Source organism: Amblyraja radiata, chromosome 4 (assembly GCF_010909765.2).
Source record: "Amblyraja radiata isolate CabotCenter1 chromosome 4, sAmbRad1.1.pri, whole genome shotgun sequence".
Classification (NCBI taxonomy): domain Eukaryota; kingdom Metazoa; phylum Chordata; class Chondrichthyes; order Rajiformes; family Rajidae; genus Amblyraja; species Amblyraja radiata.
This window is the reverse complement of record NC_045959.1, coordinates 99,921,841-99,945,195: the sequence shown is the minus strand read 5'-3', so window position 1 is coordinate 99,945,195 and position 23,355 is coordinate 99,921,841. Positions and strand designations below refer to the sequence as shown.

The 23,355-nt window shown below is 42.1% G+C and overlaps 1 protein-coding gene across 1 annotated transcript in view; it reads right to left on the bottom strand.

The window, feature by feature from the left end:
- The window catches only part of LOC116972405 (lethal(3)malignant brain tumor-like protein 4), a 348,065-nt gene that overhangs the window by 19,710 nt on the left and 305,000 nt on the right, over nucleotides 1-23,355 (bottom strand). Inside the window, exon 22 of the mRNA XM_033020053.1 lies at nucleotides 7,125-7,294. Within this exon, the coding sequence (XP_032875944.1) occupies nucleotides 7,125-7,294 (170 nt within the window). The remainder of the gene's footprint in view (nucleotides 1-7,124; nucleotides 7,295-23,355) is intronic.

The window sequence follows — 23,355 nt, the reverse complement described above, 5'->3', positions numbered from 1 at the left end:
GTAATGTTAAAATTGTACAAGGCATTGGTGAGGCCAATTCTGGAGTATGGTGTACAATTTTGGTCGCCTAATTATAGGAAGGATGTCAACAAAATAGAGAGAGTACAGAGGAGATTTACTAGAATGTTGCCTGGGTTTCAGCAACTAAGTTACAGAGAAAGGTTGAACAAGTTAGGGCTTTATTCTTTGGAGCGCAGAAGGTTAAGGGGGGACTTGATAGAGGTTTTTAAAATGATGAGAGGGATAGACAGAGTTGACGTGGAAAAGCTTTTCCCACTGAGAGTAGGGAAGATTCAAACAAGGGGACATGACTTGAGAATTAAGGGACTGAAGTTTAGGGGTAACATGAGGGGGAACTTCTTTACGCAGAGAGTGGTAGCTGTGTGGAATGAGCTTCCAGTGAAGGTGGTGGAGGCAGGTTCGTTTTTATCATTTAAAAATAAATTGGATAGTTATATGGATGGGAAAGGAATGGAGGGTTATGGTCTGAGCGCAGGTATATGGGACTAGGGGAGACTATGTGTTCGGCACGGACTAGAGGGGTCGAGATGGCCTGTTTCCGTGCTGTAATTGTTATATGGTTATATGATGACAAACGTATGTAAAGTCAAACATATTCCAGATACTTCACAACCAGCCTGCTAACACGACCGGCACATGTACGATAGAGGCCATCTCCATTCCTCTTGGAGGGACAGAGTTGGTGATTTCACCACCGTGGGGGAGTGGACCAACGCCTCTGGGGTCGAAGCAGGAGACTGTGGCACAGGCGAAGATGGGACAGACAGAGGAACTGTCACAGGCATGGATTGTTGTGCTGGCAAGAGCATGTGAGGGTCACCAGATGCAGATTGAAATGAACTTGTACGATCCGGATAATAAGGAGGAGGGATTGGCTCCTTCACAGGCAGAAGATGTTGTCTGTTTCGTCGGTAGATGCCGCCATCGGCTCTAACAATGCACGGGCGTGGCTCCGAAGCTAGACCAGAAATCACCCTTAGCCTTTGTCAGTCTGTAAGCGGACCACCTGTCCTTTGGTCAATGGTGGCAGAGGCCTGCTCGTCTTGTCGAACCATTTTTTTTGAATGTCACGCTTCTGTCGTAACCTGGTTTGAATATCCTCAGGTGGAAAGGCATGTGCGATTAACGTTTGTTCTGCGACGGGCAACGGGGTACGGGTCTGCCTTGACAATAATCGTTGAGCAGGGGAACCTAAGGCAGGATCACGGGAAATGTTGCGTAAGTTGAGCAAATCCAGGAATACGTCAACTTGGCCCTGTGAGAGCGCTCCATGAGTCGTTTCGCACTACGGACAGCCCGTTCAGCCTTAAAGTGTGAATACTTAGGGCTGCTGGTGATGTGGTGAAAATTCCATCGTCTGGCAAACTCTCTGAATTGTTGACTGTTTAACTGGCTGCCATTGTCAGTCAACAGCTTGCCTGGAGATCCATGGATTGAAAAATGACATGATAATTTTGAAATCTCGCCGCTGGAAGTGGGGCTGCTGAGAGAATCAATGTCGAACCACCCTGAATACGAATCCACGAGCACCAGGTACTGCTTGCTGTGCCACTCAAATAAACCAGCTGCCACTGTAGACCATGGGAGCGCAGGTACAGGATGCGGCAGAAGTGGTTGCTTTTGTTGATGAGGTGCCATGCTATTGCACACAGCACAAGGTGCCACATTGTCGTTGATGTATTCGGCCATGCCAGGCCAGTAAAACATGCTTTTCACCCGTGAAACAGTGGCTTCAGCGCCTGGGTGAGCTGCATGGACAGCGTGGAAATACCGGTGATGCAACAAAGCAGGAACCACGGCTTTGTGTCTTTTTAAAACAATCCCGTCTTGGAGCACCAATTCGTCCCAAACAGGGAAGAAAGGTCGGGCTGGCAAAGGAATGTTATAGTGCTTGTCTGGCCAGAGGTCAGGGACCATAGGGTCTTGTCGGTGGCAGTGTGGGCAACTAAGTCCTCCATCCATGATGAAGGGATGAAGGATACGGACAGCACGATAAAGTAATCACCCGGTGAGGGCAGATCCTCGCAGGTCTTCCGAGGTACACGTGAAAGAGTTTCCGCCAGGTGCATATCCTTTCCACGTTTGTAGGTGAGGAAGATGTCATATTTTTGAAGTTGTAGTAACATCCGTTGTAGGCGCGCTGGAGAGTTATGAATAGGTTTATTGAAAATACTGATGAGAGGTTGGTGGTCGGTTTCAACTGTAACTGTGCGACCAAAGATGAAACTGTTGAACTTTTTGCAGGCAAAAACAACCGCTAGTAATTCCTTTTCAATTGGGGCGTATCGTTGTTCTGTGTCAGACATGGTGTGGAGGCATAGGCGACAGGCCTTTTGCCATGGCCATCATTATGAAGGCATGCAGCGCCCAGGCCATGTTGTGAGGCGTCACATGTAAGTGTAACAGGCAGTCTATGATTAAAGTACACTAGAGTAGGGGGGGCCGACATCTGCAGTTTAAGAATGTCAAATGCTGTCTGTTGTTGTTCATGCCAGGTCCAAGCAGTGTCTTTGTGTGTGTGAAGACGTAATGGGGCTGACGTTTCGCTGAAATCAGGAATGAATTTGCTCAAATAGTTTGCCATGCCAAGGAACCTCTGCAAGCTGGGCACGTCAATGGCTGCTGGGTGTTCATTAATGGCACTGGTTTTCATTGGATCAGTTTTCAGGACGTCCTTGGTAAATATATGGCCTAGGTATTTTACCTCATTTACTCTGAATTTGCATTTTTGGCGGTGAGTTTGAGATGGATGGCCGATAGGAATGAAAAGAGATTAAAAGAGATAAGTGAAGCAGTTGTCTGAGTTAGAGCTTCTGTGTTTTGTATCTGTTTGAAGACAGCCAAAGAGATAGCGATACAGCGAGCCCCGGAATCCACCTTAAGATAGAGAGTTTTGCAGTTAATGAGCAGTTTAACCTTGGGATTGAGCTTGGACGCTGAACCAGACAAAGCATGCACATTAATCTCTGTGCTGTCATCATCTGTTTGTGGGAACTGGGAGCTAGGATATTCATTCTGATTTAACAAACTGACTGACTGTCTCATTTGAAATCTGTTGGTAACCGATTTGCAGTATTTTGCGAAATGGTTTCTTTTGTTACAGAGCCTGCAGATTTGTCCAAATGCCGGACACTGGTCACGAATTGCAGTGTGTGAAGCTGCGCAATTAAAGCAATTAGTAATCCATCTTGGGCTGTTAACTGGCCCCTGAAACTGTCGAGCAGTACTTTGATTAGACACGCTAGCTGCATTGACTTCACGAGCAGCAGGAGATGTTAGCGTTTTAATGTGGGCATTGGTAAACTCAGCTATTAACTCAGCGGTTTTCAACAGCTTCCAAGGTCAGGCTCACTTCACTCAACAATTCATCATGTAGTTTATCATTCAATATGCCATGTATTAATCAATCTCTTATCAGACTAGATTCAATTTCTCTAAAATCACAACGACTAGCAACATGCTTCAGTGCACTGACATAAAGCTCGACTGGCTCTTCTTGTTTTTGACACATTGAGAAAAATTTATGTCGTTCAATGCTCACATTAATTTGTAACTCACATAGTTGTCGGAATTTACATAGGAGGCACTCAGGATCACGAATGGACTCTGCTGGAATTTGTAGGTTATTATCATCCACACCAGCCGGTGCATAGTGAAATCTTCTGGCACGTCGTGCCGCTTCCGTGCCCGCTAAGTTAAGGAGAATCGAGGCACGAACAGTGGGTGCTGCGTTCGAATAAGCAGCATCAATCTAAATTGAGAAATCTTCCTCGAACACACGCCATCGTTCTGCAAGAGCAGCATCAAACACCAATATATCTGGCTTTCTAAGAGCAGCAGCCATAATCGTGGTTAAAAAAAAAACTAAGATAAAAACAATATAATCAAACGGAGGGTGAGATCGTAAACCTTGACACCATGTTGGTCTTGAATCCTTGTAATAATAAAGACCTCACACCTTGGCAGGTTATGCACTGTTTATTTAGAATAAACAACCACAAGCTCTTACTTGAGAGTTAACTTCATACTGAAGAGTGCAGTAGCTCGCGATGCTAATAAGCTAGTGGGCGTAACTACAAAACCATGACTCATAACATGAGCCACTGATCTACAGCTTCCATCAATAGAATTATGCTTATAGAATTACATGGGTTTCTTTGAATATATTTTTGGAGAATCGCATAATGTAAGCTATGTGTTTATAATTAATTTTATTGAGAGATATCTGTCAGCATTTTGTCACATGAGGTTTAGTTTCTCATTCAAATGGTGTCAGGTTATTTTTTTTATTATGGTGATATTATGGTGAGTAAAATGTACAATTGTATGACGAGGGGTTAGTTTCTTGGATCAGACATGGAGGATCTTAATGTAATTATTAGTTTCTCATTTATTATTTTTTCATCAGCTAATCCTGTTTCCATGATACCTAAATTTCCCCATCGTGCGAAACTCATGTGTAGAGAAAGGCTGAGGATCCATAAACCTGTCTTCATCTATCGGTCGGCGATGAAGGGATTCAACAGTTTTAAGTTCCTACTGATGCATATCTCTGAAGATCTGTCCTGGACCCAGCACGTTGAGGCATGCATTAAGAAAATCGCTCACTGTCTCTTCTTCCTTAGAAGATTGAGGAGATTCGGTAAGTTGACGAAGACTCTGTTGAAATTCTTCACGTGTACGGTAGACTGATTGCATCACAGTCTGGTTCAGCAACTCGAGCGCCCAGGAATGAAGGACATTACAAAAATTGATTAACACTGCCCAGTCCATTACAGGTACTGACCTCTCCACCGTTGAAGGGATGTTTAAGAGGTGCTGTCTCAAAAAGGCAACCTGCGTCATTAAAGATGCACACCACCCTGGATACGCTATCATTTCATTCCTGCCATCGGTAAGAAAGTGTAGGAGTCTGAAAACTGTAATATCCAGGTTCAGGAACAGCTTCTTCTCAACAACCGTAAGGCAATTGAACATTGCAAACTCCAACTAAAGGGCCTGTCCTACTTAGGCGTCATTTGCGCGTCACGCAGATGGCGCGCGAAGATTTTGGACATCCCAAAATCCTGGGGCGCCGCGTTCAACCGCACGTCACTGCCTACGTCACCACACACCATACACGCCTAATGCGCACCATGCGCGCATCGCGTGCGCGTCACGATGCGCGCGTCGTGCGTCGTGACGCGCAAATGACGCCCAAGTGGGACAGGCCCTTAAATTACGAACTGCCTGGGTTGCACAAGGGACTTTGGGCATTGTTTTGTTTTTGGCCTGTATTGTTTATTTATTTATTTATTTAGTTGCATTTATTCCATATTCTATACCAATGAATCCCAAGCTTCAGTATTAGAGATAGGCTGACATAAGCAGTCATGAGCTGGCAAGTGACGTTTGAAGCATGTGTATTTCTACCTCTTTAACACCATTCACTCTCTGAATCCCAAGTATGTTGCAGCCAATGAATTGCTTTTGAAAAGGAAACAATGTTTGTTATGAATGTAAATATTGTAATTTGAGCATAGCAAGGTCCCATAAAACAAAAACATAGATTGTTATATAACCTGCCTTTTGATGCTGGTTCAAGGTCGAATGCTGCACAGGATAACAGGAAAACTCATTGCATATCTATCCTCCTGAACCATTGGCAAAGGATCAGTTTAAAATCTCATCTGAGATACTTTTTTGGTTGATTGAAAGATACAGAATGGAAACAGGCAATTATGCCCGCCGAGTCCACACTGACCGTTGATCACCCGTTCATACTAATTCTATGTTATCAAACTTGTGCATCCACTCCCTGCACACCAGGGGCAATTTACAGAGGCCAATTAATCTACAAACCTGCACGTCTTTGGGATCTGGGAGAAAACCCATGCGGTCACAGGGAGAACGTGCAAACACCACACAGCTAGCACCAAGGTCAGGAACAAACTGAGGCCTCTAGTGCTGTAAGGCCGTAGCTCTCCTAGCTATGTCACCCTACTTGGTGTTACTTTAAATAGTCAGCCTAAATTAGGTCCAGAATAGTTGACACACATTATAACTGAAATCGAAATACTACAACCAAGCTCAGCTATCCCTCATTTGCTTTACCTGCCTACCACCCTTTCCACCCACCTTCACAACCCTTCTCTGGCACTCACCTTGAAAATGCTGCTGCATCCATGGTATTCCTATGTTTGAATCTTAATAGAAAATTTAAATGACCTCCTACTGAGATAATTGGCAACATTACAATCTATTTAATGGTTACCTACCATTAACAGTTGGCCATATATCAGGTAAAACTTGCAGCCTTTAGGGCCTGTCCCACTTGGCGATTTTTTCGGCGATTGTCAGCATCATTGACTGACGTATCAGGTCACCGAAAAAGTCGTGGCGTGATACGGCGGGACGACGTATTGACGCATGGTGCCTCCTCAAGTGTCGCAACATTTTTTTTGTCGCCGCTGGATTTTGAAATGTTCAAAATCTTTCGTCGATCTGATACGTCAGTCAATGACACTGGCAGTCGCCGAAAAAAGCGCAAAGTGCAACAGGCCCTTAAATCCTAGCTTGGTGACAGCGGTTCAAAAATGAACTTGGCTATCCATTCCAGTATTTGCTCATCTGTAACTAATTCAGTTAATTTGATCTTGTTCTTTGTTGAAATCTGATAATACAGGATTAACACGGATACATCTCAACAAGAGATGATTATCAAGAGTCCAGGCCAGGACCAGGGCCTGAATTCCAGGAATGATGTATTGCAAGCAGTAAAGATCACATTAATGATCAGGGAAGTTCAGTCAGACATTTTGCATATTTGGCCTTGAGAGCACCTCTGTCCTACACAGACCATCTGTAAATTAATGTACAGACTACTGGCTACCAAAATCTTGTGTTAATATATGTATTTTCATTGACTTTTGAAGCTTGCACCACTGAATAAAGTACATTATTCATGGGAGATGGAATATTTTTTTCAGGTTTGAAAAGCATATTGTTTTGAAATGGTAGTGCTGGTGATAATTCATACATGCCAGCAACTTATGTTTATGCAAATTGTACATAATTTTGCCTCATCATCTTTTTAGACACCAAACCATACCAACATTTTGTACCTCATTAATACTCCACTTGGACACCTTGCTAGCTTGAAAGTTCACCACACTGGGCAGCAGTTTGCAATGCTGCTCCCAGCAAAGTGGGAGATCACGAATTGGATGAGCAGACATGGTTGACATGAAAACAGATTGGTGGAGAGCTTGCTGCATACTGTCAAAGGAAAGATCTGGAAAAGAAAGGCAAGAAGAAATTACTAAATTTTATAAATATTGTTTGATATTCATTTTTTCAGAGGCATTATCAATAAGGAAATGTAGTTGCAGAACGCTCATTTATGTTTTGGTAGGATGCAGGCTGCATAATTGTTGAGAATTAATGTCAAAGATTCAGCCAATTGCTATTTAAAATCAAGTAATTTTGCGAATGGCTCATTTAATGTGATAAAATCTAACTGCATTTGATGATTGATTGCCTGGAAGGAAAGATAACTCATTAATTTTTTAATGACTGGACAAACCCAGGCAAGTCATGCTGTTTGCAAGTTCTGACTTCTCCTATCTATGACAGAGTTTTATTACTACCAAGTTTATTATTATTATTATTATGGGAATTCGAAGGTTTTGTAATATTAACAGAATCATGATAATGAATGAACAGTAACAATTTATTAGGTAAATGCCACAAGAACTGATATTGCCAAATTCAATAAAGCTTATTTATTTAGCAATTTGACAGTATAAAAAACGTTGTCAGGTATGCATCATTTATCCAGTCCTGAATTTGGACAAAACCTTTGAAGCAGACCCTTTTCTCCCATTATTTACAGAATCAAATGTGTGATGCACACAGTTTATGATTTGATAAGATTTTTGAACCATTAAGATCAGAGGATATGGGAAGTGAATGGAAATACAATGCTGGGGCACAAAACCAATTGTGATCTTATTGAATGGCTCAAAGGATCAAATTAACATCTGCTGCTATTTCGCATGCGAGTGAAAGAATAACACGTTGGTTTAATCTTCCATTTTATTCCTTACAAACTGAATGAATCGTTCTCATTTTGTCAGTGTAGGAAATAGTTTTTTCCAAAAATAATTAGATTTTATATTTTTATTCAAAACATGTATTTGCAAATATACCATGGTGAAAATAATTCTAAAATATAATGTTCAAAGATGTACACAGGAAAACTGTTGATTAATGAAAATACATATTCTAGATAGATATGTACTTTAAAGTATGCAATTATGGAAACATCAATCTCAACACATGGACAATGAAATACAGCCCGCATTTAATCTGTATGCTAGTTTGATGGATAAGTGAATTTAGCTAGGAAAATTAAATAGATATTATTACACAGAAACTGCAACTTCACAAAAAATATTAACATAAAATAAACGATAATATTTAGGAAGATATTAGATATTTAAAATCTCTCCCAATTCACATTCTATTTTGCTTACATTTAGTAAATACAATTTTTTACACCCCAAGGTGACGATGCATCTTACAGTCAATGTGATGAATATGTTCTATCAATAATGTTATGGAGGGAATTGAAGGTAATTTGGAGATGATGGTGTTCCTATGCAGGTGCAGCTCTTGTACTTCAAAACTATAGAAATATTATATATCTTTAATATATCCACGAGAATATAAGCCAAGTCCGTTTAACATCAGTTAACTTAGAGAAGGGAAATAATTTTTACTGAAGAAGAAAATATTTAAAACAACGAAAAAATAATAATCACTAGTCAAAACTAATTTTAAAAGATCACATCCTGATCAAATTATCTACTTAATTCTTTGATAGGAAAGAGATGGTAAGTAGACAAATATAATAAATGTAACATACATTAAAAAAAAAGAGTGTAACCAAGAAGAATCGCTCAAGGATAAAAGTCGGGATTTAGAGGATGGAATCAGAGGCTGTAAGCAAGGAACAAAGCAAGTAGGTTCCATTTATATTCACCAAGAAGGAGGACATGGGGGACAGTGAGACCAGTGTGGGGAATACCACTATGCTACAGCAGATTGAGATCAAGAAGGTGTTGTTGGGGCTCTTGATGAGCATTAAGGTGGATAAATCTCTACGGCTTTATGTGATCTATCCCAGTTCATTGAGTGAAGCAGGAGAGGAGATTGCAGGGTCCATGACAAAGATCTCAGTATCTTCTCCAGCCACAGGTAAGGTCCTGGAGGACTGGAGTAATCAATGTTGTACCTTGATTTAAGAAGGGAAATAGAGATAATCCTTATTGTCCCTATTCCCTAATGTACTAAATATGAGACAAGTTATTCTCATATTGCAGTTGTCATGATGAAATCAAATTTATACTATCCAGTTAAAGGGTGGTGTTTGTACTGTAGTTACTATAAATTTACTCAGAATCAATCTGCAATTATTTTTGTACAATTATTACGTCTAGCATCCAAGGTAAACAAGGTACATTTTACTTCGGAGTCACGTGAGTGACTACGTGAACAACCCCGTCCAGCCGCACGTGCGTCATTTTATGTCAAAAGCATTGGTGCAGGCGGCCGGTTGGAGCTCAAGGTAAGTGGAAAACTTATTCTTGAGGCTGCTTTCTGTGTCGTTGGTTGTGCTCCAGGAATGATGCAGAAAGCAAGCAAGGTGAAGGCGAGGCGACCCGTGGCAAAAAGTATGGAGGACCGGGAGAGTATGGTCAGTGGGTGCCCGCCTAGTTCACCGACTTGGTCGCAAGCAGGGGGGCTTGCGAGTGCAGACTTGTTGCCAGAGAGCAGCGTTGCCGCGCCGGTAGGGCGCAAGGCCACATTTAAGTCTGCCAGGCCTATAGACCCATAGTCGGGCCAGGAGGTTTTACCTCCAGGAGAGACCGTTTGCTCACGGCTCTCCCTAATCGAGCACCTGTTGGAGAGGTTACTCGAGAAGGACGCACTCCGGGAGCAGGAGTGTAGTTCTCGCCAGGCTGTTGGAGAGCCTGTGCTAGCAGCGCCTGTAGTAGGGCTGCAGAATCGCCCCCTTATGGAGGAGGAGGGTGTGCTGGGTCAGGAGTATGCTGATGCCGAGGTGATGGCTGTGTATAGCACTTAAGGGTGAAAGACAAGAAGTCTTTGTGCCTAATCTGGCTGCTAAATTCGCAGTCCCCAAAGAAGCAGGGGAGCCATTGGGGGAAGAGCTGGCAACCACAATTAATTATATGCTCTCCCATCAGCTCGAGGAGCTAACTATGGATGATACTGCGAGAAAGTATGAAACCCCGGTCAACTGTGGGTTGTTAAAGGTGCCAGTGGTCAACCATGTGATATGAAGCCAAATGGGGGTTGCAGTGAGAACACAAGAATTGAAGCTCCAGAGGGTGCTCAAATTATTAGCAGCAGGTATCACTGCGTTTGCCAGAACATTGGACGAGGGGCAAATGACTGAAGTGCACCAGGATGCTCTGGGGCTTTTGTGCAGTGCACAGTTTGAAATGAACGGCCTCAGAAAGCGTGCCATACGTCCTGCCATACACCCGAAACTTGCAGCACTCTGCAAACCAAATAATGTCCAGTTGCCTAATCTGTTGTTCGGGGAGAACCTCGCTAAGCGAGTCAAGGAACTGGACGAAGAGGCTAAAACTGTGGGCCTCATCAAAGTGCCATCAAGTAGCCGAATGGGCAAGAGGTTTTTCCCCTATCGACGGGGTGCTCTCACAGGGACTGGTGAGAGAACGAGCTGTTCATTCTCCAACTCACGACCCTGGTATCCTGCCACAGGCACTAAATCTAAGATGAATTTCCCTACGAGGGGCCGGGGGCAACAAGCACAGTCAGCAAATGTGCAGGGAAGAGACTTTGCTCCTCAAGTAAATAAGTTAAGTGGGGAAGATGTTCAAGTTGGGGGCAGGTTACACTTGTTTCTCAAAGAATGGCAAAAGATAACATCAGATTCATTTGTGCTAGGCAGTATAGAGGGGTTTCGGATTAAATTCTATCCTACTGTGTGTCCGCCCACTCTGTCGGACACTCGTGTTTTCACACGAAGAGAATATACAGATACAGGCAGCGCTTGAGATATTGTGCAAAAAGGGGGTTATTGAGAAATCGGTTCGTCCATCCCATCAGTTTGTGTCAAGTATCTTTCCTAGATCTAAAAAAGATGAGGGGTGTAGAATCATTCTGGACCTAACGAGCCTCAACCCTTTTGTGCAGTATAGACATTTCAAAATGGAAACTTTTTCTATTGCTAAACAGCTGGTTTCCAAAGGGTCTTATATGGCAAGCATAGATCTCAAGGATGCTTATTACTCAGTGTCTGTTCATTGTGATGATAGGAGATATTTGAAATTTAGCTGGATGGGTCAATTGTGGCAATTCAAAGCACTGCCTAATGGCTTAACTTCAGCTCCGTGATTGTTTACCAAATTATTAAAACCAATTCTGGATTACTCCGAACTCAAGGTCATGTGGTAATGGCCTATTTGGATGATATTTTTATTGTAGGAAACACTCGGGAGGCAGCTGAATCATCTGTGTCAGCTGTTAAATTCACTTTGAGCAGTTGGGGTTCATTGCCCACCCAGATAGGTCCAAATTAACACCAGTTAAAGTTATTGATTACTTGGGCTTCACCATTAACTCGGATCACATGTTAGTGACTGTGCCAAGTGAAAAAAGGCAGCAGTTAATTGAAGAGTGTCAAGCTTATTGAGGAACAACTACCCTCAATTAGACAAGTGGTCAAGTTGATTGGTAAGCTCGTGGCTGCTTTCCCAGCTGTGCAGTTTGGGCCTCTGCATTATCAACAATTACAACGAGCAAAAGAACAAGCATTAAGAGCACATGCAGGCTATTTTGATAGGCCTGTGAAGTTGCCAATGGAAGACATTTCTGAGATCCAATGGTGGATTATGAATGTTGCAACTAGCTCGAGGAAGGTATTGGTTGATCCACCTTCTATAGTTTTACAGACTGATGTCAGTGGCCAAGGTTGGGGTGCTACTGATATGGGTTCCAGCTGTGGAGGCAGATGGAATAATGATGAGGCATCCCTTCTGCAATTGCGAGGGATCAATTATTTAGAGCTGCTGGGAACGTTCTATGGGCTTAAAGCTTATTGTCTTACCAAAAGTAATGTACATGTGCAGATGCAAATTGACAACACTACAGCAGTAGCGTATCTGAATCATATGGGTGGAGTCAAGTCGAAAGCTTGTGATAGCTTGGCTAATCAGATCTGGAGCTGGTGTATTGACAGAAACATTTGGATTTCAGCAATTCATTTGCCTGGGAGGTTCAACATAGTCGCAGACACAAGGTCACGACAATTCAATGACAACATAGAGTGGATGTTGAGCCATGAGATATTTGAAAATGTTGTTGCTAAGTTTGGGATGCCAGATATCGATTTGTTTGCATCCAGACTAAACCACCAGTTGCCTAAATATGTTTCATGGGAACCAGATCCAGGGGCAGTAGCTGTTGATGCGTTCTCGCTGCACTGGGGTGGAATGTTTATATATGTATTTCCCCCATTCTGCCTCGTCAGTCGATGCCTGCAAAAAATCATGCAGGACTCCGCTTCAGGAGTATTGGTGGTACCCGACTGGCCTTCTCAGACATGGTATGCTCATGTTCTGGAGATGGCTACTGAGCCTCACATGATTGTTCCCAAACACAAAAATCTACTGGTGAATCCGGTAACTGGCGATCAGCATCCGTTACATGATTGTATTGATCTGTTGATTTGCAGATTCTATGGAGACCATACCTGGGGAGAGGACTATCTGAGCGCACCATGGATGTTATCACTGCGGCCTGGAGGGATAGTACCCAAAAACAGTACATCTCTTCGATAAGAAAGTGGGAGGTGTTCTGTTTAAGGCAGAATATTTCATATCAAAATGCAGGCATCCCAGATGTGCTAGAGTTTTTGTCAACTCTCTATTTCGATCAAAAGTTAAGCAATAGTGCGATTAACACAGCCAGAAGTGCTCTGTCCTCATATTTACTTATGGTGTCAGAATTACATTCAGTGGGGACTCACCCATTAGTCTCTAGATTCATGAAGGGAGTGTTTAATTCCAATCCTCCCAAGCCCAGGTACTCCGTTATCTGGAATGTGAACAAAGTTCTAATGCTGCTTCGTCAGTGGGCTCCTGTCACAGTACTATCTCTAGTCAAACTCACCATGAAGGTGGTCATGCTTATGGCATTGGTTTCAGCCCAACGTGTGCAGACATTACAGATGCTGCGGCTAGACAGGATGGATGTATCAGCAGATGCCATCACTTTTTATGTTAATGATCTGCTCAAGCAGAGTAGAATTGGTGTGACAGGGTGTAAGATTGTCTTTTCGGCATACCCCAAGGATTCCAGCCTGTGTGTAATGCCATATTTGTCCCATTATATTGCGGCTACCAGAACCTTGAGGGGAACAGAGTCAGCATTGTTCATAAGCCACAAAAAAACGCACAGTAAGTTGTCGGTGCAAACTATCTCAAGGTGGCTAAAGCAGGTTCTGGTAAGCGCTGGGATTGACACAGATAATTTTAAATCTCATTCCACCAGGTTGGCAGCAACTTCAGCGGCCAGGGCGATGGACGTTCCTATAGATCATATCCTCGCGGCCGCAGGATGGTCAAGTGAACTGATGTTCCAAAGGTTTTACCATAAGCCAATTACAAGGCTGGGGGTTTTTGCCGATTTTGTTTTAAGTTCAGTTGTATAGTTTCCCCCTGGAATAGAGAGGTTACTATTGTTGTTTTGTTTAAATAAACTGTTTATTGGTTAAAGCAATGTTTTGGTTGATGCATTATTGATTATTTTAATTATGATTGAGTCAATCAATGCAGTGAGAGGCCGGATTTGAATCTGCGGCATGAAATCACAAAGCTTTGAAATCTTCACGTGACTCCGAAGTAAAATAGTAAGATTAAACGAGAACTTACCAGTTTGAAGTTTGATCTTTATTTTATGAGGAGTTAATCCGCTCCCAACCTTCATGAATCTATTCTAGTCTTCTCTCATCTTACTATTATACTTCAGTCACTATTATCTGTGATTTCACACCGCTGCTTTGAAGATTGACGCACGTGCGGCTGGACGGGGTTCTTCACGTAGTCCCTCATCGTAACTTCTCATTAAATAAAGATCAAACTTCAAACTGGTAAGTTCTTGTTTAATCTTACTATTTTCCATTATTCATTATCTTTAATATTCTCAAAAGCTAATCACAATAAATAATAGACTTCATCAGACCATTGATTCCAGGAAGCTGATTATGAACAATCTCAGTTCCAAATCAAAACACCTGCCTAAGAAATAATACCTTCCAACTGACTGATTATTACAATCCATGTTCAGTTGGATACTTCCCCATGTTAATTATTCCATAAAAAATTCACAAAGGTTACTAATTATGTGGCCGTGAAACAGCAACACAATGTGCTAATTTTCAAAGCTTTCAAAATGCTCATTAATTTTTCTAAATATCGTAGAGTTCAATTATAGGACCCTGTTACATTTTTTGCACATAATTTCAGTTTTAAAGTAGTTATGCAAAAGGACAGAACGAGTACCAAAGTGGGACAAGGTAAATTTTGACGAATTAGACAGGAGCTTGAAAAGGTTGTGAGCAAAAGAATGTCTGGCAAATGGGAGGGAGAATTTACAAAAACAGAACATGACAGTTGAAGTTTCCATTAGAGTGAAAGGCAAGGCTGGCAAGAGGAGGGAACCCAGTGATAATAAGCAATATTGAGAGTCTGGTCAGAAACAAGGCTTGAGTCAGGTACAACTAATATGCAAGGGCAGTTTGACATCAAGTAGGAGATGGTATTGGGTCTCTTGAAAAGCATTATGGTTGATAAATCTCATGGGCCAGATGGGATCTATCCCAGGTTAATGGGAGAGACGAGAGAGGAGATTGCAGGGACAAAGATCATTGCCATTAAAGAGGTCCTGTTGAACCTGAGAGTAGACAAGCTTGTTCCTTTGCTAAGAAGGGAAGTAGCGAGAATCTGGGAAATTATAAGCCAGTGAGCCACACATTGGGAAGCTACTGGAGTGGATTCATAGGGATAGGATTTACTCATTTTTGGATGAAAATAAGATAATTTGGGATTATCGGCATGTACTTGACTGCAACGGGTCAAATTTTACTCATTTGATTGAGTTTTTTGAGGAGGTTATAAAGGTGATGATGAAGGTGATGACAAAGGGTCAGTGGATGTTTTCTATATGAATTTTATTAAGGCATTTGACAACGTCCCTCATAGTAGGCTGATCCAGAAGATTAAGATGCATGGGGTCCAGTGATTTGGTAGTTTGAATTCATAACTGCCTTATGCACAGAAGACATACAGTGGTGGCAAAATGTTATGACCAAAGGTGTTCCGCAAGGGTCAGAGCTGGGACATCTGTTGTTATGTATATATCTGCATTCTTAAAAGTCTGATCTTGGATGTGTATGTTTGTGTGTGTTTGTTTGTGTATAATCACATCTTCTCGAAAAAACGACGCGCTAACGGTAAAACTTTTACATAGAGAGAGATCTACAATAATTATAGGCAGCATGGAGTAACAGAGGTGCATGAGGAGTATAAAGAATGTAAAAAGAATCTTAAGAAAGAAATTAGAAAAGCTAAAAGAAGATATGAGGTTGCTTTGGCAAGTAAGGTGAAAGTAAATCCAAAGGGTTTCTACAGCTATATTAATAGCAAAAGGATAACGAGGGATAACATTGGTCCATTAGAGAGTCAGAGTGGACAACTATCTGCAGAGCCAAAAGATATGGGGGAGATATTGAACAATTTATTTTCTTCGGTATTCACCAAGGAGAAGGATATTGATTTATGTGAGGTAAGGAAAACAAGTAGAGTAGCTATGGAAACTATGAGATTCAAAGAAGAGGTAGTACTGACACTTTTGAAAAATATAAAAGTGGATACGTCTCTAGGTCCGGACAGGATATTCCCTAGGACATTGAGGGAAGTTAGTGTAGAAATATCAGGGGCTATGACAGAAATATTTCAAATGTCATTCGAAACGGGAATAGTGCCGGAGGATTGGCGTACTGCGCATGTTGTTCCATTGTTTAAAAAGGGTTCTAAGAGTAAACCTAGCAATTATAGACCTGTTAGTTTGACATCAGTGGTGGGCAAATTAATGGAAAGGATACTTAGAGATAATATATATATAAGCATCTGGAGAAACAGGGTCTGATTAGGAACAGTCAACATGGATTTGTGCCTGGAAGGTCATGTTTGACTAATCTTCTTGAATTTTTTGAAGAGGTTACTCGGGAAATTGATGAGGGTAAAGCAGTGGATGTTGTATATATGGACTTCAGTAAGGCCTTTGACAAGGTTCCTCATGGAAGGTTGGTTAAGAAGGTTCAATTGTTGGGTATTAATGGTGGAGTAGCAAGATGGATTCAACAGTGGCTGAATGTGAGATGCCAGAGAGTAATGGTGGATGGCTGTTTGTCAGGTTGGAGGCTAGTGACTAGTGGGGTGCCACAGGGATCTGTGTTGGGTCCACTGTTGTTTGTCATGTACATCAATGATCTGGATGATGGTGTGGTAAATTGGATTAGTAAGTATGCAGATGATACTAAGATAGGTGGTGTTGTGGATAATGAAGTAGATTTTCAAAGTCTACAGAGAGATTTAGGCCATTTGGAAGAGTGGGCTGAAAGATGGCAGATGGAGTTTAATGCTGATCAGTGTGAGGTGCTACATCTTGGCAGGACAAATCAAAATAGGACGTACATGGTAAATGGTAGTGAATTGAGGAATGCAGTTGAACAGAGGGATCTAGGAATAACTGTGCACAGTTCCCTGAAGGTGGAATCTCATGTAGACAGGGTGGTAAAGAAAGTTTTTGGTGTGCTGGCCTTTATAAATCAGAGCATTGAGTATAGAAGTTGGGATGTAATGTTAAAATTGTACAAGGCATTGGTGAGGCCAATTCTGGAGTATGTTGTACAATTTTGGTCGCCTAATTATAGGAAGGATGTCAACAAAATAGAGAGAGTACAGAGGAGATTTACTAGAATGTTGCCTGGGTTTCAGCAACTAAGTTACAGAGAAAGGTTATACAAGTTAGGTCTTTATTCCTTGGAGCGCAGAAGGTTAAGGGGAGATTTGATAGAGGTCTTTAAAATGATGAGAGGGATAGACGGAGTTGACGTGGATAAGCTTTTCCCACTGAGAGTAGGGAAGATTCAAACAAGAGGACATGACTTGAGAATTAAGGGACAGAAGTTTAGGGGTAACATGAGGGGGAATTTCTTTACTCAGAGAGTGGTAGCTGTGTGGAATGAGCTTCTTGTGGAGGTGGTGGAGGCAGGTTCGATTTTATCATTTAAAAATAAATTGGATAGTTATATGGACGGGAAAGGAATGGAGGGTTATGGTCTGAGTGCAGGTAGATGGGACAGAATCAGAATCAGAATGCTTTATTGTCATTGCATGTGTCACATACAATGAGATTACTGTGTCTCTCCATTTAAAAGAACTTCAAACATTCACATACTCATACTTTTTACACTCCCTCCCTCCCCAAACCCACCCATGGATTCACATTTACATAAATTAACACTGTCTCCCACCCCCCCCTCCTTCCCCATAACCCGCTCCCGAGACAGAGTTCAGTTCCAAGATTGCTGGTGGGTAAAAGCTGTTCTTGAGTCTGGCAGTGCGTGACTTTAGCGACCTGTACCTTTTTCCTGAGGGCAACAGTGTGAAAAGGTGGTGACAAGGATGTGTAATGTCTTTCACGATATTACAGGTCCTGCTGCGGCATCTGGAGTGGTAAATGTCCTCAAGAGGGGGCAGGGGGAGTCCAATGATACCCTGGGCAGTTTTTATCACCCTCTGGAGAGCTGCTCTGTCAGCTGCTGAACAGTTCCCAAACCAGGCAGTTATGCAGTAAGTCAGTATGCTTTCTACCAAACAGCGGTAGAAAGACTCCAGCAGTTTAGCAGACAGATGGGCCTTCCTCAGTGTTCTGAGTCTCTGTTGCGCCTTTTTTACAACTACAGCAGAGTTCACAGACCATTTAAGATCCTCACCGATGTTGATCCCCAGAAATTAAAAACTAGGCACTCTCTCCACCTCCTCGCCCACTATCTCCAGTGGCCTGAGCTCCGCTCTATGTCGCCTGAAATCAGTGATGATCTCCTTTGTCTTTTTGGTGTTCAGAGAGAGATTGTTGTGAGCACACCACTCAGAAAGTCTGTGCACCTCCTCTCTATAGGCGACCTCGTTCCCATTTGAGATGAGCCCCACCACGGTTGTATCGTCCGCACATTTTATGATCCTATTTGCGGGGTGATGGGGCAAGCAGTCATGTGTGTATAGGGCGTAGAGGAGCGGACTGAGCAGACAGCCCTGCGGTGCTCCTGTGCTGAGGGTCAGGGATATCGAGGTGTAGGGTCCAAGTCTCACCGTCTGTGGGCGTTCACTGAGAAAGTCCAATATCCACCGACACAGTTGACTGCTGAGGCCAAGGTCTAGCATTTTTGTGATCAGCTTGCTGGGTATGATAAGTGACTAGGGGAGAATAAGTGTTCGCCACAGACTAGAAGGGCCGTGATGGCCTATTTCCGTGCTGTAATTGTTATATGGTTATATGGTTATATTCCGGAAGAGATTTTTCCCGTGGAGTCCGAAATCGCCTTATAAGAAAATTTCATGCATTGAGTTATTAATGAAAATGTTCAAAAATCAGACAAAACTGAAATAAAAACGACTGTCTTTCGCTGATGACGTTACAATGGGTCTGGGTGCCTGCCCTCTTCCACGCGTTGCGAGTGATGTCACCCCTCCCCATCAACCGCCGAACTCACAGTCCTTTGATTGACGCCCGCTCCCCCCCTCCTCCTCTCCCCCCTCTCTCCACCCTCTGTCCCCCACTCTCTCTCTCTCTCTCCACACCTCTCTCTCCCCCTTCCTCCATCTCTCTCTCTGCCCCTCTCTGTCTCTGCCCCTCTCTATCTATGCCCCTCTCTCCCCTCTCTCTCTGTCTCTGCCCCTCTCTCTGTGTCTCTGCCCCCTCTCTTTGTGCCCTCTCTCTCTACCCCCACCCTCCCTCTCTAGACGTGCCTGCGAGTTTGGGGCTATGCGTGAGTGGATAGGGCAGCGATTGGGTAAAAGGAGCAAATGAATAATATTCATATAATATCAAGGGGATGGTTAGTGTGTGTGTATGGGGGGTGGTTAGTGTGTGTGTATGGGGGTGGTTAGTGTGTGTGTGACTTTGCAGGCTCCCCCCCCCCCCCCCCCCCCCGCAACTTGGACTATAAATGTAGATGTGTTTTGACAAGTCGAATGTATGAGGAAAGTAAACAGCATTGATGTACAGCAGGGTCTTAGGGTCCATGTAAATAGCTCTCTGAAAGTCACATCAGCAGTAGATATTGTGAAAAGGAAGGTGTATGGTATGCTTGTCTTCATCTATTTGCGCATTGAGAATACAAGACGGCATGGCTTTGTCCACGGCAGTTCAGGTCTTACAGATTCGATTGAGTTTTTTGGAAGTCAGGTTGCAGCTTTATAAAATTTTGGTTAGGCCAGATTTGGAGTATAATGTGCAGTTCTGGTCATCCCACTACAGAAAGGATGTGGAGACTTTGGATAGTGTGCAGAAGAGGTTTACTGGAATGCTGCCTGGATTAGAGGGTATTAAGGAGAGGTTGGACAAACTTGGATTATTTTCTCTGGAGTGCCAGAGGTTGTGGGGAGACCATGATTTAAAATTATGAGAAGCACAGATAAGGTAGATATTCAGAACCTTTCTCCCAGGGTGGAAATCTAATTGACAAGAAACTTTAGGTTCAGACAGGAAATATTTGAGGAAATGGGTGGGTAATGGAGTGCGATGAGTGCCTGGAACACACTGCCAAGGGTTGTGGTGGAAGCAGATATGATTGTGGTGTTTAAGAGGCTTTTAGATAGACACATGGATATGCAAGGTGTAGAGATTATTTTAACGGCATCATATTTAGCACAGACATTGTGGACCTTCGGACCTGTTTCATGTGCTGTACTGTTCTATGTTCCACCAGCAGCTGGGAAGTGAATCCCTGGAGATGAGGTGGTGCAGGAGTATACACATGAAGGAAATCAGGTGGCCAAAAAGAAGGCATGAAATAGATGGCAGAATAAATGGCAAATAATCCCAAATGACTATATTAAGAAAAAAAGAGGTTAGAATAGGGCCCCTAAAAATACCACATTTATGTGTGGAGATGTAGGAGATGGGACTGGTCCTCAATGACTATTTCTTCTCTTCTTTGACCATGGAGAAAGACATGAAGACTTGGGATAGGTAACAAGGATGACTTGGGGATAGTTTGTATTATAGTAGAGGTGCTGCATGTATGAAGGCAGATAAATCTCCAGAACTTGATTAGGTATGTCCAGGAACACTGTGGGTATCTAGAGAAGAAATTGTGTGAGCCCCAACTGAGATATATACATTCAGTTCTCTGCATGGTAAATCATGTCTTCATGAATTTGATTGAGGTTTTTAAAGAAGGAACTAAGTAGATTGATGAGGGCAGGGCTGTAGACATAGTCTATATGGAATTCATAAAACCCTATGAGAATGTTTTGCATGGTAGGTTGTCCTAGAAGATTAGATTGCATGGGATCCAGGGACAAGCTTGCTAATTGGATACATAATTGGCTTGATGTTAGGAAGCATAGAATGAAGGGAGATTTTCTTTTTGGACTGGAGGCCAATGGCTGGTGGTATGCAATAGGGCTCAGTGCTAGGCCTATTGCTGTTCATCATCTGTATCAACGAATAGGTTCCGAATATACCAAGCATTCTTAGTAAGTTTGCAGATTACACTAAACTAGATGATATCATAGAGAGTGAAGAAAGTTATCAGGAATTACACTGGGATCTTGTTCAGCTGGGTCAATGGTTCAGGGAATGGCAAATGGAGCTTAGTAAAGATAAGAGTGAGGTGTTGCAGTTTGGGAAGTCAAACCAAGGTAGAAATTGCACAATGAATAATCCTGTGGAGTGTTGTAGAACACAGGGACCAATAAGTACATGTGCATAGTTCCCTGAAAGTGGCAGCAGTTAGACTGGTGATGAAGACTTTTGGCTCATTGGCCTTCATCAGTAAGGACATTGAGTACAGAAGTTGGGATGTTATATTGAGATTGTACAATACATTGGTGAGATTGCACTTGGAGTATTGTGTAGTTTTGGTCACTCTGCCATAAGAAAGTGGTAATTAAGATGAATAGACTGCTAAAAATATATATGCGGATGTTGCCAAGCCTCAAGAGAGGTTGGGCATGTTGGGTCTTTATTCCTTGGCGTGTAGGAGACTGATGGTGATCTTATAGAAGATGTAAACTCATGAGGGGCATAAAGAGGATGAATGCACACAATCTTTTTCCCTAGAGTTGGCGAGCCAAGTACTAGAGAGGTTTAAGGTGAGAGGAAAGTTTTAATACAAAACTACTGGGAAATGTTTTCACACTGAACGTGGTACCTATATGGAATGAGCTACCAAAGGAAGTTATTGTGGTCGGTACAATAACAATATTTAAAAGACATTTAGACAGTACATGGACAACACTGGAAAATGGGCTTAACTTAGACAGGCATCTTGGCCAGCATGGACGATTGTGTTGAAACAGGGAAAAGGGTTCAGTCAACATTATAATCTATTCTGATTATTTGTCCTAAAATAACATACATCAAAATTATACAATATAGAGAAATTTATAATGGAATATAATATTGTAACCTATAACTAAAAGATACAAATGTTGATTATTTCAGAAGGGCTTCATTTTGTTTCCCAATAAGCTGCTTTTATGGAATCATATCTAGAGCACTATGCTAATGTTAATTCAATTGTAGTTATTTTTATCGGAAGTACTCTGTACATAGTGCAAGGTATGAATACATTAAATGTAATTGAAAACTATTAAAGTTTCACAAAATGGACTATTATCATTTATATAGATATTTTTCAACAAAATTTCTTCATATCTTTGCATAAAATACCTATTCGACAAACTGGTTACATAATTTTATGAACCCATGCTCCTGATTTCCGTGCTGGCATTACATATTAAAAAAATTGGATACATCCTGCTTATGATTTAACAATCATTAATTTGAATAAAATTACTCCCATCATGGAAATCCTGCTGGAAAATAGCTCTGGCATTCTTCCTCTCTGAACTGATGAAGGCTGATTCAAAGCCAGGCTTGTCTGCATGCTGACAGTGGTGCCCAGCAGTTCTCTTACTGCCACACCTTCCATCTTGTATGCGGTGGAAAGGGCAATATGGCTGGGGCATATAATTTTGGATATTGAACACCCACCCGCTCCTTCTGGTGAAAACTCTCTGGAGTACGGGTGTCAAGGGTTATGGGGAGACGGCAAGAGAATGGGGTTAGGAGGGAGAGATCGATTAGCCATGATTGAATGGCGGAGAGGTAGACATGATGGGCTGAATGGCCTAATTCTGCTCCGATTACTTATGACCTAATGAATGAGGTCGTTGTTGTGAACACAAAAATTGATTAAACTATAAAATACAGTCTTAAAACCTGAATTTTGTCAGATACAGTTACATACTGGTAGCATCATTATCTTGAAACTTCACCAGTACAACCGTGATTAAATTTTAATACAAGGATGAAAACTGCTGAGAAATAAACCATCAAAGGATAGTAAATGGTACATTATTACTCAAACATACTTCAGCTAGTCTGTATGGAATAGCCATTTGCCTGCAGCAGTCATACATCATGGTTAATAGCTTGTAATTACCCTCTGTAGAGTGTCACCACAGTCTGTACTACAAGATAATTATGAACTTTCTTTGACAATTTCACTTGCATGTAAGAGTCAGTCATTATTCTTTTATTCGTGATTCTAGATTTATGACAGTCCCACACAGGTTGCTGATGCTGATCTTGTGGAACCATTCATTAGTGTTAACAAAACTATCAACAAGCTTGCATTAACAAATTTGTACTTGAACTTTATCCCATTCAAGTAGGGGATAAAAATAATTATTTAACTAAATAACAAACCAGTAAGAAATCTCAGAATATTGAAACAGTGAATCAAAGGAAGTAATTCATCTAATTATTAGAAACATTTATCACATACTAGACTAAGTGGGACCCGTTGGGTCCCAGCATCACACGGGAAGGCTGGTCACCAACGCAATATTCCACCTGTCCACCTATTCCAATATTGCTCGCCAGTGGGGGGGGCTAACTGTTGCGCTAGTATGGGTGTTGCGGGCCAAAGGTACTGGTTTC